The sequence below is a fragment of the Oryx dammah genome, unplaced genomic scaffold (genome assembly GCF_014754425.2).
Source record: "Oryx dammah isolate SB20612 unplaced genomic scaffold, SCBI_Odam_1.1 HiC_scaffold_27, whole genome shotgun sequence".
Classification (NCBI taxonomy): Eukaryota; Metazoa; Chordata; class Mammalia; order Artiodactyla; family Bovidae; genus Oryx; species Oryx dammah.
This window is the reverse complement of record NW_024070211.1, coordinates 74,381,234-74,396,268: the sequence shown is the minus strand read 5'-3', so window position 1 is coordinate 74,396,268 and position 15,035 is coordinate 74,381,234. Positions and strand designations below refer to the sequence as shown.

At 35.6% G+C, this 15,035-nt stretch overlaps 1 protein-coding gene across 1 annotated transcript in view; it reads left to right on the top strand.

Annotated features, from left to right (window-relative positions):
• MCM6 (minichromosome maintenance complex component 6) overlaps positions 1-15,035 on the top strand; it is a 34,717-nt gene that overhangs the window by 15,944 nt on the left and 3,738 nt on the right. Inside the window, exons 9-16 of the mRNA XM_040228518.1 lie at positions 77-218; positions 923-1,030; positions 2,069-2,224; positions 4,021-4,149; positions 5,876-6,037; positions 13,337-13,472; positions 13,962-14,117; positions 14,856-14,995. Of these exons, the coding sequence (XP_040084452.1) occupies positions 77-218; positions 923-1,030; positions 2,069-2,224; positions 4,021-4,149; positions 5,876-6,037; positions 13,337-13,472; positions 13,962-14,117; positions 14,856-14,995 (1,129 nt within the window). The remainder of the gene's footprint in view (positions 1-76; positions 219-922; positions 1,031-2,068; positions 2,225-4,020; positions 4,150-5,875; positions 6,038-13,336; positions 13,473-13,961; positions 14,118-14,855; positions 14,996-15,035) is intronic.

Here is a 15,035-nt window from a genome sequence, read left to right as displayed (position 1 = left end):
TAAACTGTATCAAGCTGATAATCCTAAAAAGGATGCTTTATAATCATATATTAATGAATATGATAACCTTGAACAGGCACGTAGAGGAATTCAGTCCCAGAGCTGTCTACACCAGTGGCAAAGCGTCCAGTGCTGCTGGCTTAACAGCTGCTGTTGTGAGAGATGAAGAATCTCATGAGTTTGTCATTGAGGCTGGAGCCTTGATGCTGGCTGATAATGTAAGAACATTTTACCTGGTTAGATAGAAAGAAATCAGAATATCCCCTACCCTATCAATAAAGACCTATAAGTTCCTAGTAAGGTGTTCTTTTTCAAGAAAAAATAAAATACTTTAAGTAAATAATTTATGGTTTTATTAATCTAGAAATTGGGATTATCATCATTAGTCAATACTTTCTAAACTTCTGTAGAATATATTGCCTTCCCTGAGCTTGTTGTTTGCTATGACTAGTATGTCTCAGCACTTTTTCCTTTCTAGATTGTGATACATCTATGAGTATATCTATTGCATTTTGCATGTATTTGTCATAGATCTATTGTTAGACCTGTGAAGGCATGTAAATTGTAGCTGTAGATACAGACATTATGTTCCAACTTCATCCTTCACTTTGAGCCTAAAATCAACACTGAAGTGATCAAGAATGTTTTGACCCTGAGATTTACACGTTTTGATGTTGAATAGAAGTGCAATAAGTAACTGCCTGTTTTTTTGCCCTTAGTTTAAAGGGCAAACTAGAGTTTAAAATGAGTTGAAAGTTGTATGGTTCCCTTGGGGATCATGTACTGTCTTACTCTAGTAGAGGGAATTGGGATTGCTTACTTACCTTAGTTGTTTAAAGTCACTATGGTAGCAAACTTTGAGTTTCTTTGCCATTTTGACATCTGAAAGGAAGTTTCTTATGCCAGGCTTATTTGATTACAGGGTGTATGTTGTATTGATGAATTTGATAAGATGGATGTGCGGGATCAAGTTGCTATTCATGAAGCTATGGAACAGCAAACCATCTCTATCACCAAAGCAGGAGTGAAGGTATGTGTGTCCACTTCTGTTCCACTGCATCTTGCTTTAGCCTTTTAAACTAGTGTAGCTCTGGAGATGATCACTTGGATAAAATGCATTACTTCAACATGAAATGCTGTTTATTGAAATGGAAAACACAGTCCTGAGGCTTATTAATCCAAATTACAGGTGTTGGGGGCAAAGCTCAGGGGTAGAGCACTTGACTACAAATTACAGGTGCTGTTAAAGGTACTATGAAAATTAATTTGTTATGAAACAAAGTAGAGAAAGTACTGGTGAAATTTTTAGCTCTTTCAAAATTTCCACAAAGCTTCTCTGTAGTCTTTGCTAAAATGTGCTTCCAGTTGTAACAGAAATAAAGTTGACAAATCATTTAAATGAAAATAATAAGTACAATATTATGATTAGCATTAGAGAGAAATAAAGCTTTAAAAATAATACATTCAAATAGTTAAGAAAAATGTAACAGGTAAATATAAATTAAGAAGAGAAATCTCCTCCTCCTAGCACCAGTAGATTCTCAGAAGTGTCTGCTGAGTTTATGTCCTTTTAGGAATATTTTATCATAAATAAGCATGATGCACATAAAGTTTTACTCCTTGCTCATTTAACTTTATAATTTTATTTTGGTAATCTTTCTATACCAGTATATATTAGATCCACTTTGGTTTTTTATTACTCCATGATTTTCACTTGTGTATACCCCAGTTTGACTCATTAGGCTCCTATAAAAAAGAATGATGTTTAGGTCATTTCCAGCCTTCTTTATTACAAACAACATTGTAAGCATTGTACGCCTCTTCCTATATCTAGCTGCAAGATGAATTCTTAGTAAGAAATTGCTGGCTTAAAGGGCATACACATCATACTAGCAACATCGTATGAGGATACCTGTTGCTATATCAGACTTTGATTTCAATGATTCAGTAGGTGAAAGATGATATCTTATTATTTTGGTTTTTGTTAATTATGAATGATGTTGAGGTTTGTCCTATGCCATTCCATTTGTCTTTAAACCTGTCACGATTTTTTTCTTTTTGTGGTCAGGCTACTCTGAATGCCAGGACATCCATTTTGGCAGCAGCAAACCCCATCAGTGGACACTATGACAGATCAAAATCGTTGAAACAGAATATAAATTTGTCAGCTCCTATCATGTCCCGATTTGATCTCTTCTTTATACTTGTGGATGAATGTAATGAGGTAACTACATGAGCCGTCCCTTTGAGCTTCCTTTATTATTTCCAGTTTGAGTAATTGATCGAGACAAGCCTGGAAGATGTACTCGTGAAGAATTGGTGCATGTGTTGGCACTGACCTTTCGTATCTCTGAGTGGTACAGGATTAGATGGGTTTATTAAGCAACTCGGAATCACTTTAATTGATGGTTCTGTTTTATTGTGTTAAGGAATATCAAGCTTTTTGTTTTTGTTGTTGCTTTTTAATTCTAAAAAAACCCCACACAGTTCTCAACCATACCGTTTAAGATTTTTATTAGACTTTTGTTTTTTTCATTAAGGTTGAAAAGAATTCGGATACCAAACAACTTTCCTTTTTTTCTGCAAATTATGAGTCATTTGTCTCCCTATATCTTCTTTTCAAATTATTGCGTGTGTCACATTTTTTTCTAATTATGTAGCAGTTTTAAGACTGAATGTAAAATTGTGGGTTTACTTACATTCTAACATGTTAGTATTAGAGTTGAAAGAAAGTGAAAGTCACTCAGTCGTGTCCAGCTCTTTGCGACCCATGGACTATACAGTCCATGGAATTCTCTAGGCCAGAATACTGGAGTGAGTAGCTTTTCCCTTCTCCAGGGGATCTTCCCAACCCAGGAATTGAACTAAGGTCTCCTTCATTGCAGGCCAATTCTTTACCAGCTGAGCCACAAGGGAAGCCCAGTATTAGAGTTACTTAGACTTAAATATTTAACAACGTTGCATATCTCAGATGTATGCAGAACTGCAAAATGACCTTAGAAGGTAATATTGTACTGTACTTGTAATTACAGAGCATGGTGAGCCTACATTACATTAGGCAGAATACATAACTCTTGCTTACAGTAAAGTTTTAAATTTGTCTAAATAAAATTTGCCTTCCATTAATGTGACTATTAGAGGGTTTTCATGTTTTATCTTTGGGTTTGGTTCTTTTCCTTCACAAATCTATATAAAACGTTTAACGCAGTCCCCACTCCCCATTGTTGGGCATTGACTGATTTTCATATATTTATGTCTCTACATAATTTATTTATTTTTAACTTTTTAATTAGAAATAATTTCAAACTTACAGAAAAGTTGCGGGAAATACAATAATGCATATAGTACCCATATACCCTTTATTCAGTTCACATAAGTTTTTGCCCTATTTGCTTTACCATTTGCTCTGTGTATCTCTACATTTTTTTCTATACCATTTGAGAGTAAATTGCATATTTTTAGTATGATTTTATTCAATGTTAGTAACAGTTTTATGATGATTATCCTCATTTATTCATAGGTGGCAGCATGATATAGTGGCTAGGAGGACATATTCTGAAGCTAGACTCTTCAAATCCTTGCTCAGTTACTGTGATGTTGGACAAGTTATATAATTTTTTCAGGCCTCAATTTACTTATCTGTAAAACGGAGTAGTGTTATCTACCTAATAAGGTTTTTGTGAGGATTGTATGAATTAATGCTTCCCGACAACACTTAAGGCAATAGATCCTGGCATTTACTGAGGGCACTAGAACTCTTATTTCTGTCAGATTAATTAAGTTGGTTAATTTCTTCAGGAATAGTCTTAATTAGAGTAAGGCACAGCTGTGCATTTAAGCGTTTGATTTCAGATGAAACCGGTATTAAACTTTCCTCAGAAACTTGAACCCATTAATACATCTTCTTGTGGCATTCTAAAGCTTGAGGTTATCATGCTACAGATAATTTCTTAATGCCTGGGATAGTCTGGAATGGATGTTATTATAACTGATAAAAGTGATTTTCTTGTTTGGAATTAGGTTACAGATTATGCTATTGCCAGGCGAATAGTAGACTTGCATTCAAGAATTGAGGATTCCATTGATCGTGTGTATTCCCTTGATGATATCAGGAGGTATCTTCTTTTTGCAAGACAGTTTAAACCCAAGGTAACCTGCCCTTTTGTACTGTATTCAGGCATGATGAGTATGTGGCATTTAAACAGATGCGTTACTTGGAAATTAACTGAACCTGATTTGAGGATTTTTTATGGTTGGTTGATTGGCTTGATCTGGGGGTTTGTTTGGGCTGTTTTTGGAGGGGTGGATAACAGTTTATTTCTTCAAAAAAGTCTTGAGAAAAAGTGTTTTAAAAGTCTGAAGAATTCCATCTCTTGTACCAATTAGGTGCTAATAAAAAGGTTTTTATGAGTGAAGAGTTTTGAATAACCACACAAACTAGATTTTATTTCAATCATTATTCCTAAGAATCTTAAAACTGTGTATGCTTAAATCAGTAGCCTGCAGATGCTCTTGAATCTTTCTCTGAGGAAAAACTTGGGTTCCTCTAGTTCATTGTAATGAACATAAATAACTACCTTACAGTAATTGATGTAGATCTTTGGCTTAAACCTGCACTGGATTCAGGGTGCTCACTTAGACGTTTATTTTTGTTTGTTTGTTGTTATTATTTTTTTATTTTATTTATTTCAATTAGAGGCTAATTACTGCAATATTGTAGTGTTTTTTGCCATACATTGGCATGAATCAGCCATGAGTATACATGTGTCCCTCATCCTGAACCCCTCTCCCACCTACATTAAAAAAAAAAAAAAACCTCCATAATGCATATGTTGTTTGGCATTTTCCTAAAATAGCATATATAAAAAATTTTCATTTGATTCTTGTTGAAATGTCTACACTATTTCTGACCTGACTTTTGGGAATTACGCTTAGATTTTAATCATCTAACACCTTCACTTGATAATCCTTATCAGAATTGAGTCTCACTGTCCCAAGGAAAGGGTAGAATATCACTTTTGTTTGCAGAAGCATTTGTTCTCCATGACTAACCTGTTCTCTCTATAACTTTGGCTTGCTTCCTTAACATACTTAGTTCCTTGCTCTGAAAAACTGAGTATCCTTTAGTTTGCCTTACTTTGTTGTTATTATTGAACAAATGATAAGGTTTACTGAAATAGCTGATATGTATATCCCAGTGGATACCTGAAATCACAGATAGTACCAAACCCTGTATATACTATGGTTTTTCCTATAAGTTAGCGCAATAAGAGAATATCTGAATTGCTGGCATCACTACTCCTGTGCTTGGGAAGCGTTAGTAAGTTAAAGAAGGGTTACTTGAACATAAACACTGTGTTACCGTAACAGTTGATCTGACAACTGAGTTTGCTACTGACTGACTAATAAGCAAGTGCCATATACACTGTGGATACTCTGGATAAAGGGATGATTCACATCTTGGGTGAGACATTAGACAGCTACTAAGATTTCACGACACTACTCAGAACAGCACACAATTTAAAACATTAATTGTTTCTGTCTGAAATTTTCTATTCAGTATTTTTAGACTACAGTTGCCTATAGGTTAACTGAAACAACAGAATGTGGAGAAGCCACAGAGTGGCTATTACATACATATTGAAATACTAACTCTACTGTCTTCCTATTTGTAAAATTAGTGCATGGAATTCATAGTCCTTCGTATCAGTTTCTATTGAAAGGTATTTCAGTACTAATTGCTTGTCATTGGTTTCAAAGTCTGGACCCTCTCAGTTCCCCCAGAGTATCTCCATCTGGGAACCTTTTAACCTTCATGTTTAATGCAGCTTCCATTAAGTAGAAATGCTCTGACTTCATCAATATTCTGAAACAGATTTCTAAAGAGTCAGAGGACTTCATTGTGGAACAGTATAAACGCCTCCGCCAGAGGGATGGTTCTGGGGTAACCAAGTCTTCATGGAGGATTACAGTGCGACAGCTTGAGAGCATGATCCGTCTCTCTGAAGCAATGGCTCGGATGCACTGCTGTGATGAGGTATCAAAGTCACTTTAACATAATGGGAAAGAGAAATTGATGTTTGGCTTTAAGTGTGTTTTTATCTTCGGTATAGAACATACTAGCATTCACTGCAGATTTACTTTTATATAACTGTTGAGTTCTCATAGAATACATGACTCCTGACCCTGGGGGCTTTCCCTTAAAGAACGTTGCTGTCAAGCATTTATTGAATGTAGTAGTTAGATTAATGAGATAATCATGACATAGATTATAGAGTACAAATAGAGGTGAGTTCAAGATTAGTGCCATTTGTTCAAGAAAGATTTAAACCTTACAATGTTTAATCCTTACCATTTAAACCTTAACAGTATACTAGGCTTCTAGGCATCGGATACAAATGTGATAATGTTGCCCCCAGTCACCTAAGAAGGGAATTTACCTCCTTAGTTTTGTATAATGCGTGGATATTAAATTGTTCTTTGAGCCCTGGGTTTTACAGGTACGTCAGTGGGTATTTAGGGAGTAAATGGGGAACAGTATGGAAGGATATTCATACCTTTATCTCTGCTTCATGCAAACCAGCCCTGCTTTATATAACTATATTTTTAAACAGTGTAAGATTTTGTTTGAGGAAAGAGTTTGGCTATTTTTCTTAAAATAGTATGATTGAGGTATAATTCACAGAAGAGACTGTACAGCTCTGACTTTTTACATACACCCTTGTGGCCACCCAGCTCAGAATAGAGATTTACAACATCTTAGGAAGTTCACGTACACCCTTTCCCAGAAGTAAGCACTGTAGTGACTTCATTCACATTTTTGTCCCATGGATTTCATTTCTCAGGTGTTAGTTTGTTTAATTTTTCAAATTCTCTGCTATAGCGCTTTACTGTTACAAAATACTTTGACACTGTCTTACTTGTTGTTCTTTGAGTCTTCTGACATTTAATGGACATCTTTATAGGTTAAGAGATGAATAAAAGAGCCTGTGTTTTCCATTGCTGATAATTTGGTGGGAGAAGACATGTTTAATTAAATATGTGAAATATGAGAGAGGTTATTATGGTAGAGTGTCATCAGCAGAGAGTATAGAGATCAATGAATTCTTTCCTAAGGAAGGTGGAGGGTTTGGGGAGATGTCAACATTTGAACTGGATCACTGAAGGGCATATGGAATTTTGATATGCATTTCTAGAGTGAAAGGAAGAAAGTTTAGCAAGAATGTAGTAGAATCTGCAGAGAAAGAATAGGTCATGGTGGAGGGGAATTCTTAAAAACTATGCTAACATTTGTACCTTTTTTTTTTTTTCCATTGTAATGTTTCCTAAAATGAGTGTCATAGAACTGATGAGTCTTGGAGAATTTCTGTTAGATTTTTCTTTCCCCCCCCCTTTTTTTTTTTTTTTTTGGTTTTTAGTAGATAGCAAATTCACATGATATGAAAATAAATACGCATATATACACAAATACATTTCCTGAATAAAATTGAGTGTTTGTGCATATATTTAAAAGCCATTTCTACTTCCTTTTATTTTATGATCCTATTCTTTATTTTTACTTACTTTATTATAAGGGCCTCCCCTAGTCTAAGATTATAAAAGAATTCTCAGGATTTCCTCAAGCACTTAGATGGTTTCATTGTATTTAAATCATTCGAATATTTGGTATTTATTCTGCTGTAGGATGTAAGCTATGAATCAGTTGATTCTTTTTGAGCTACTTTTCTAGTTGCAAAACCACTTACTGAACAACCTATCTTTTCCACACTGGTTTGGTATACTTTTATATTAAATTCTTGTGCCTATTAAAGTCTCCTGAATTTTTTTTTCTGTTCCTTTGGTCTTTCAACCTTCTTTTGCATTAGTGCCACAATATTTTACTCAGTGGGGCTTTTTATTTTAAACGTACAGCTAGTTCCGCTGCATTGGTGGTGTTCTTTTTTGGCTGTTGTGAACTTAATGACCAGTTGGCTTAGGTTTTTTTTTTTTTTTTTAATTACTGATATTCACTAAGAGGAAAGCATCCTAGGAACTTGTTTGAAAAACTTGGGAATTTCCCCTTCTCTGCCCCTCCTTTGCCCTCCCCGCCATTGGCTATCTGTTTTACATATGGTAATATAAGTTTCCTTGTCACTCTTTCCATGCATCTCACCCTCTCCTTCCTCCCCTGCCCTCCGTGTCCATAGTCTCTGTTCTCTATGCTGCACTCCATTGCTGCACTGCAAATAACTGTCTCCATTGCTGCACTGCAAATAACTTCTCAGTACCGTCTTTCTAGATTCTATATATATGCTTTAGTATAGGAGGTGTATCTTTCTCTTTCTGTATAATAGGCTCTAGGTTCATCCGCCTCATTAGAACTGACTCGAATGCTTTCCTTTTTATGTCTGAGTTATGGTCCGTTGTATGTATGGAATACACAGCTTCTTTAAAACCTGGGAACTTTTGAAGAAAGCACCTCTCTGTTCAGTCCTGAAATGGGTTTTTCCTCCAGTTGCATGGCTTGTTCCTATACTTATGCTACTAAATATGAAGCTATGTAATTATACCACCCCCTAGATTTTCTCTAACTGTTGAATATATTGTGTAGTAAGGAAATGCATTATACCCTTAAAGCTGTCTATTCATTTATCTTTGTTTAAAAAGTCTGAACATAGGGCCAACATATACTTGAGCTCAGTGTTTGATACTCAGTTTTTAGTATTTTTATACTAAAATAAAAATAGTATATTACCAAATTATAGATATTGAGAGCATGTTACATTTGTTAATAAGAAAAGCTGACATCTCAATGATTTTTCCTAAGAAAACAGGATAGCAATTAGAATCTAGTTTATGCCACTAAAAATTGCAGCTGTTTAAAACAAAAAGTTATTTTTTTTGCTCATGCTGCATGTTCATTTATGTTAGCCAGAGGCTCTCTTCTTCACATTGCTCAGAAATTCATGCTGACAGAAGTCTCTTTGTTGACACGACACTTCCATGATCATAGTAGAAGAAAAGGTGAATCATACACCGCTTCTTAACCTTCTATCTAGAAGTGACGTGGCACTGCCACTCAGATTTCATTGGTCAGAGGAATTAACATGGCCATGCCTAAGTTCAAGTGGTTAAAGTGCTTTCCTATCAAGTGGCTAGAATGAGAAAAGCAAATGTTTGTGAACAGTTCTGGTGATTCATTCATTATCTTTCCACTTAAGTCTTTTGTTGTTTTATTTAATGGCTTTTAAAGTTTTCTTCCTATGATTTTTGCATGATCCTTGTTGAATTTATTTCTTGATATTTTGTTTTTTTTTTTCTTGGTATTGAAGATAGACTTTTTTCCATTTTATATTTTGACTGATGGTTGCTTGTATATATCAACTATTGGTTTCTGTATGATAGTTTTATACCATATGAAACCTTTAGTTTCTTTTTCAGTCAAGTCTATTGATTTTCCAGATTTTCATTCTTTTTTCAAATGATAAATGGTTCTAGTCTTACTGAAAAAAGTAAACTTAATCTTTTCCCATAGTCTCTACTAATTTACTTTTGCTTTTGCTATTGTAATATAATGTCTAATAATTATGAAATCGAACATTTTTTTCTTGTTCTTAGTTGGCTCTGTGGCTGAGATCTGTTTTTATCAATAAGAACTATATATTTATTATTCATATCTTGAATATTGCTGTCAGGAAGATTGTTTTGTTTTTTGCCTAGTGTCTTTTTAGTGTTGTGTGTGTGCTTAGTCATTCAGTCCAACTCTTTGCAACCCCATGAACTGTCACCCACCAGGCTCCTCTGTCCATGGGGATTCTCCAGGCAAGAATACTGGAGTGGGTTGCCATGCCCTCCTCCAGGGGATCTTCCCAACCCAGGGATCGAAATCAGGTTCCCCACATTGCAGGTGGATTCTTTACTGTCTGAGCCACCAAGATAGCCCTTTAGTGGCTAGAATGAGAAAAGCAAACGTTTGTGAGTTAATCTTGACTTTTTTTTTTCCTGGATCTGTTAAAATGAAAATAAATTAACTAATATCAAGGCTTCCTGGAATAAATCCCACTCTTTTAATGCATTTGGCATTTGCTTGCTGTTATTTAGAATTTTTAAACAGTACTCACAAAAAACTATGGTTGTTATTTCATTTAAATTTTTGGAAAATTTCGCCATTTTTCCTCTATGCTAGAATGGTTTTCCATTGTACAATGATCTGCCCGGGAATGCACTGGCAGTGCAGTGGTTAGGATGCCGCTGCACCTCCGCTGCAAGGCACACAGGTTCAGTCCCTGGTCGGGCAGCTAAGGTCCTGCGCACTGTGTGATGCTGCCGTGAATAAAGTGAAATAAAAATCTGCTTTTACTGATAAGGAATTCTCAACTAAAACTCCTGAGTCTGGCATATAAAATTTCTTGTTTAGATTTTCTCTCTCTTCTTAGGTCAGTTTTGGGTGAGCTATATTTTCCTGAAAAAAGTACCCATTTCTAAGAGTTGGCAGAGTTTAGTAATATCCGGTTAGAATGTATTTGTTTGGTTGCTTGTTTTAATACTACATTGTGATTAGACAATTTCTCTTTTAGTTTCTAGGATGCTTTCTTTGTAGCCCAATGTCCTTGTTTGTTTGTTGTTTTCTTTGGGGCTGGTGGGTCCTGCTTTCTCTAGTTGCAGCATGTGGGGGCTACTCTTCATTGTGGTGCACAGGCTTCCCATTGCTGAGGCTTCTCCTGCCGCGGAACACAGGCTCCTTGCACGCGGGCTTCAGGCCATTGCAGCATGCTGTCTTCAGTGGTTGTGGCATGTGGGTTTAGTTGCCCGACAGCATGTGGAGTCTTCCCAGACCAGTGATTGAACCCATGTCCCCTGCATTGCTAGGCAGGTTCTTGACCACTGGACCACCAGTGAAGTCCCCAGTGCCAGTTTCCATAAATGTTCCGGGAGCACTTTGAAGGGAGGCCTAGTTCCCTGTTTGCGTGCTTACCTGTGTGCTCAGTTGTATTCAAACTCTGCGACCTTGTGGACGCCAGACTCCACGGTCCATGGAATTTTCCAGGCAGGAATAATACTGAAGCGGGTTGCCATTTCCTACTCCAGGGGATCTTACATCTGTGAAGGGGGAAGTTAACTTATTATATTACATAGGTCTTCTGTGTTTTTTTGTGGGGTTTGTGGTCTACCATATCTTCTCTAAAGTGCAAGTTTAAAGTATCTTATGAATACTTTTTATTTCTCTACCAGTAATATAGTTTTGTCTCTTTGTATTTATCCTTCTACCTTCTATAGTTTCGGCTTTACTAATATTGTTCTCTTAACTGATACATATCTCTTCATTTTGATGTGTAACCTCTAACTTTCTTGGTCTCATTTGTGCTTTTTGGCCTGAACTCTACCTTGCTTTCTTTTTCTGATATTCCTTTGCATCACTTTTTATTATTTTTAGTCATTTTTGAGTAAGTTAAGTGTGTATACACACACACATAGCACAGAGTTAGGTTTTATTTTGTGATCCAAGTTAATATTATTTTAATGTATGTTAAACCCAATTACATTTATTGATATGAGAGAGAAGGTTTTTTGTTTTCTTTTTATAGTTGAAATGATTTTTCATTATGTGGTAACTTTACTTTTGCTTGTATGTGCAGTTCTGATATTCAGAAAGTTTACGTTTTATTTTAATGGTTACTTTTGTTATTATAATTTTATCTTATATCCTCCATTCTCTATTGGTTCCCTACCAGGAAGAGTGTTAAAACTAGCGTGTTTCATCTTCCTTTCTCTTCCCTTCCCTCTCAACGGCGTGATTTTAGTAAATAATATTTTACAGCTTTCCTTTGCACAGTCAAATGTAGTTATCCATCACTGATTGATCATCTTCTGACTTTCATTTGTTACGGGTGGGAGGCAGTCAGCATATTCACTTTGGATCTGCCTTTACGTAAACCCTCTGCCTTCAGGTCATACCATATACATTGTATTCTGTCACTCTTAATTCCCATGCTTGTTTTTTAAGTCATAGCTTTTTAGATAAATACGTGCATAGCTCATTGAAGATAAATTTGTTATGATTTCCTAATTTATCTCTTGGCTGATTGAAATTTGGTCCTTTTTCAAGGGTTTGGTGAAAGAGATGAGTTCATGGGACTAATTTTCCCTGAGTGTATGTGCAACAGGGTTATTTGTAGTCTTTACCTGAATGACAGATTGGCTTGATCTACAACCTATGGCTCATACTTTGTTTTTGTACGAATTTTTCTACTGTATCCTGACATTAGTTGTTCCTTTGGGGAAATCTGAGGCCAGCCCTTGATTATTATTTCTCCCCCATAAGTAACTGGATATTTTTCTCTTCCTAAGCTATTTTTATAGACCAGTAAGTTTACTAGGATATGTCTTGATATTGACTGCTCTAAAATGACTTAAAAGTTTACATGCAGGCAGTAGTGTATTTTTTTAAAAAAGGGCTCTGCTGGATTTATCTGTTGTTATGGGCTTCAGCTAGTTAGGAAGGGAGTATATTTAGAGAGACTTGGTTATTTGTATAAAGACTTAAAGCAATGCCCCCTGCCCCCAAAATAGACTTGTAAGTTTTCTAAGTAAACTTTTTTGTTGAGGCAAAACATAAGTACAGAGAGTGCACAAATCACAAGTGTACAGTTCAGTTAGCTTTCAGTGAAATACCTGTGTAATCTACACCCAGATCAGGAAGTCGAACATTCCTTATTAGCATTTCCAAGAGCTACCCTTTGAGCTTTTTCTTTACAGTCACTGCTACCCGCTTCTCTGAGGATAACCTTTTTCTTTTCTTTATTGCTGTATAGTACTCTAACCATACTTTTCTTGATAGTTAAGTTGTTTTCAGTCTTTTTCCCACTCCCAGTTGTGGTTAAAAACACATTAACTATCAGTAAGTGTGTCATAGTGGTTGGCTCATTCTTCTATTAAAATGGACGTTTGGATAGTCTCCAGTTTGGGTATTATGAGGTGTACATGTCTTTTAGTTCATCTGATGTATATATGTGTGCATTTCTGTTCAGTGTATACCTGCGAGTGGAGTTATTGAATTATTGGGTCATAGATTGTATGCATACACAATTTAGTAAAGACTGAAAAATGGTTTCCCATAATGGTTGTAATGGTTTATATTCCCAAGAGCAGTGAATGAAAGCAGTGTACACCCTCAGCACTCAATATTGCTGGTCATTTTAGCCATTCTGGTAAATTTATGATTTGCCATAAATATCTCTCATATTTTTATGTCGTGTGAGAAAACAAAAATGCCACTGAAATTTCATGCGGAGAAAATCTGTTTGGTATATCAAAAAGACTGGCTTACTGGCTTACCTCATTATCTTGATTGGTTTAGGTTCAGCCTAAACATGTGAAGGAAGCTTTCAGATTACTGAATAAATCAATCATCCGTGTGGAAACACCTGATGTCAATCTCGATCAAGAAGAAGATGCTCAGATGGAGGTTGATGAGGGCCCAGATGGCATCAATGGTGAGGTGTCTGTTCATGACTGTTCTAGAGTTAGGGGCCAAAATGTTCTCTAAGGTATTGTGATGAAAGTGCACTTACTGATGGTTATGAAGTCTGTGTAGCAAAAAGGGGAAAAATAGATAATGAATTTTATTAACTGTTTATAAGTTAAAATATAATCAAATAGTTGATATAAAATATATATGCTTGAAAGACTTGAGAGAAAATACACCAAAATGGAGATAGTGGACTTAATATTGCAAGTGCACTTTTAGATCATGAAATCTTTTTTATCTCCCATTCTTCCCATTTCTTCCAAATGGGTTTTTGTCTTCACTAGTAGTGTTTATAAAATTGCTTCTAATTTATTTGTACAGTTACTGAATACTGGGTATAATTATATGGTTGTTTTAAAATTAGTATTAAAATATGAATAGTATATTTATAAAAGCACCTGGTAGGGGGGTATTAGCACAGGAAGAAGATTTAAACGGTTAATATTTCACTTAGGTCATGCTGATAGCCCTGCTCCTGTGAGTGGAATTAACGGCCACAGTGAAGACATGAACCAAGATTCTGTTCCAAAAGCCTCCTTAAGGCTGGGCTTCTCCGAATACTGCCGAATCTCTAACCTTATTGTGCTTCACCTCAGAAAGATGGAAGAAGGTGAGGCCATACCTAGTGCTGTTCTTATGCTGAGTCATTTACATAAGCTGTATTCACATAAACTGCTTGTGGTTGACTAAAGATTGTGTTGTTTTGTCAGAAGAGATGATAAATTTTTTAAGACAAGCTCACTCTGGCAAACATAATCTATGAGGGAATGTCAGCATATCTACCAACCTGGATGTTTTCCCTACAAGTTCATTGTCAGAGGTTTATGACTCATTTTTACTAATGTCCTTGGCCTATTCTAATATTTGTTAAGCCAGATTTGGGATCTGATAATATATAAAGAAGCACTTAACAAACTTTTTGCAGATGTAAAATCTTCCTTCTTTATAATGGCTTTGTTTAAAATGGATGGAATCCTTCATTCCCAATTCATGCTTTCAGTTACTGTTGACAAACATTGTCTGGGTGGTGAAGCGTAAGAAAGTGAAGGAAACACCTTCATAATTTGAAATCATAATAGCTTTAAGAAAATTGTTTATCATCTCTCTTTTTTTTTTAATTTTTCTTTTCAGGATAAAGTAAGGATACTTTAACTGAAATAATATGGCAGGTTATTTCAGGCTTAAGCTGGAACGGTGCAAACCTTATTTTAGCAGATATGTTTTCTGACAGATTGGTTATCTAATCTATACATTATTTTGTCTGTTGTGTATGCAAACTCTAAGAATTGGCAAAATAGCTTGCTATCAAGATAATTTAATCCTTTTTAAATGAATTCTTTTGTTGCAGAAGAGGATGAGTCTGCATTAAAGAGGAGTGAACTTGTTAACTGGTACTTGAAGGAAATTGAATCAGAAATAGATTCTGAAGAGGAACTGATAAATAAAAAGAGAATCATTGAGAAAGTTATTTATCGACTCACCCACTATGTACGTATGTAATTAAGTTTGCTAGGGTATTACTGAGGGA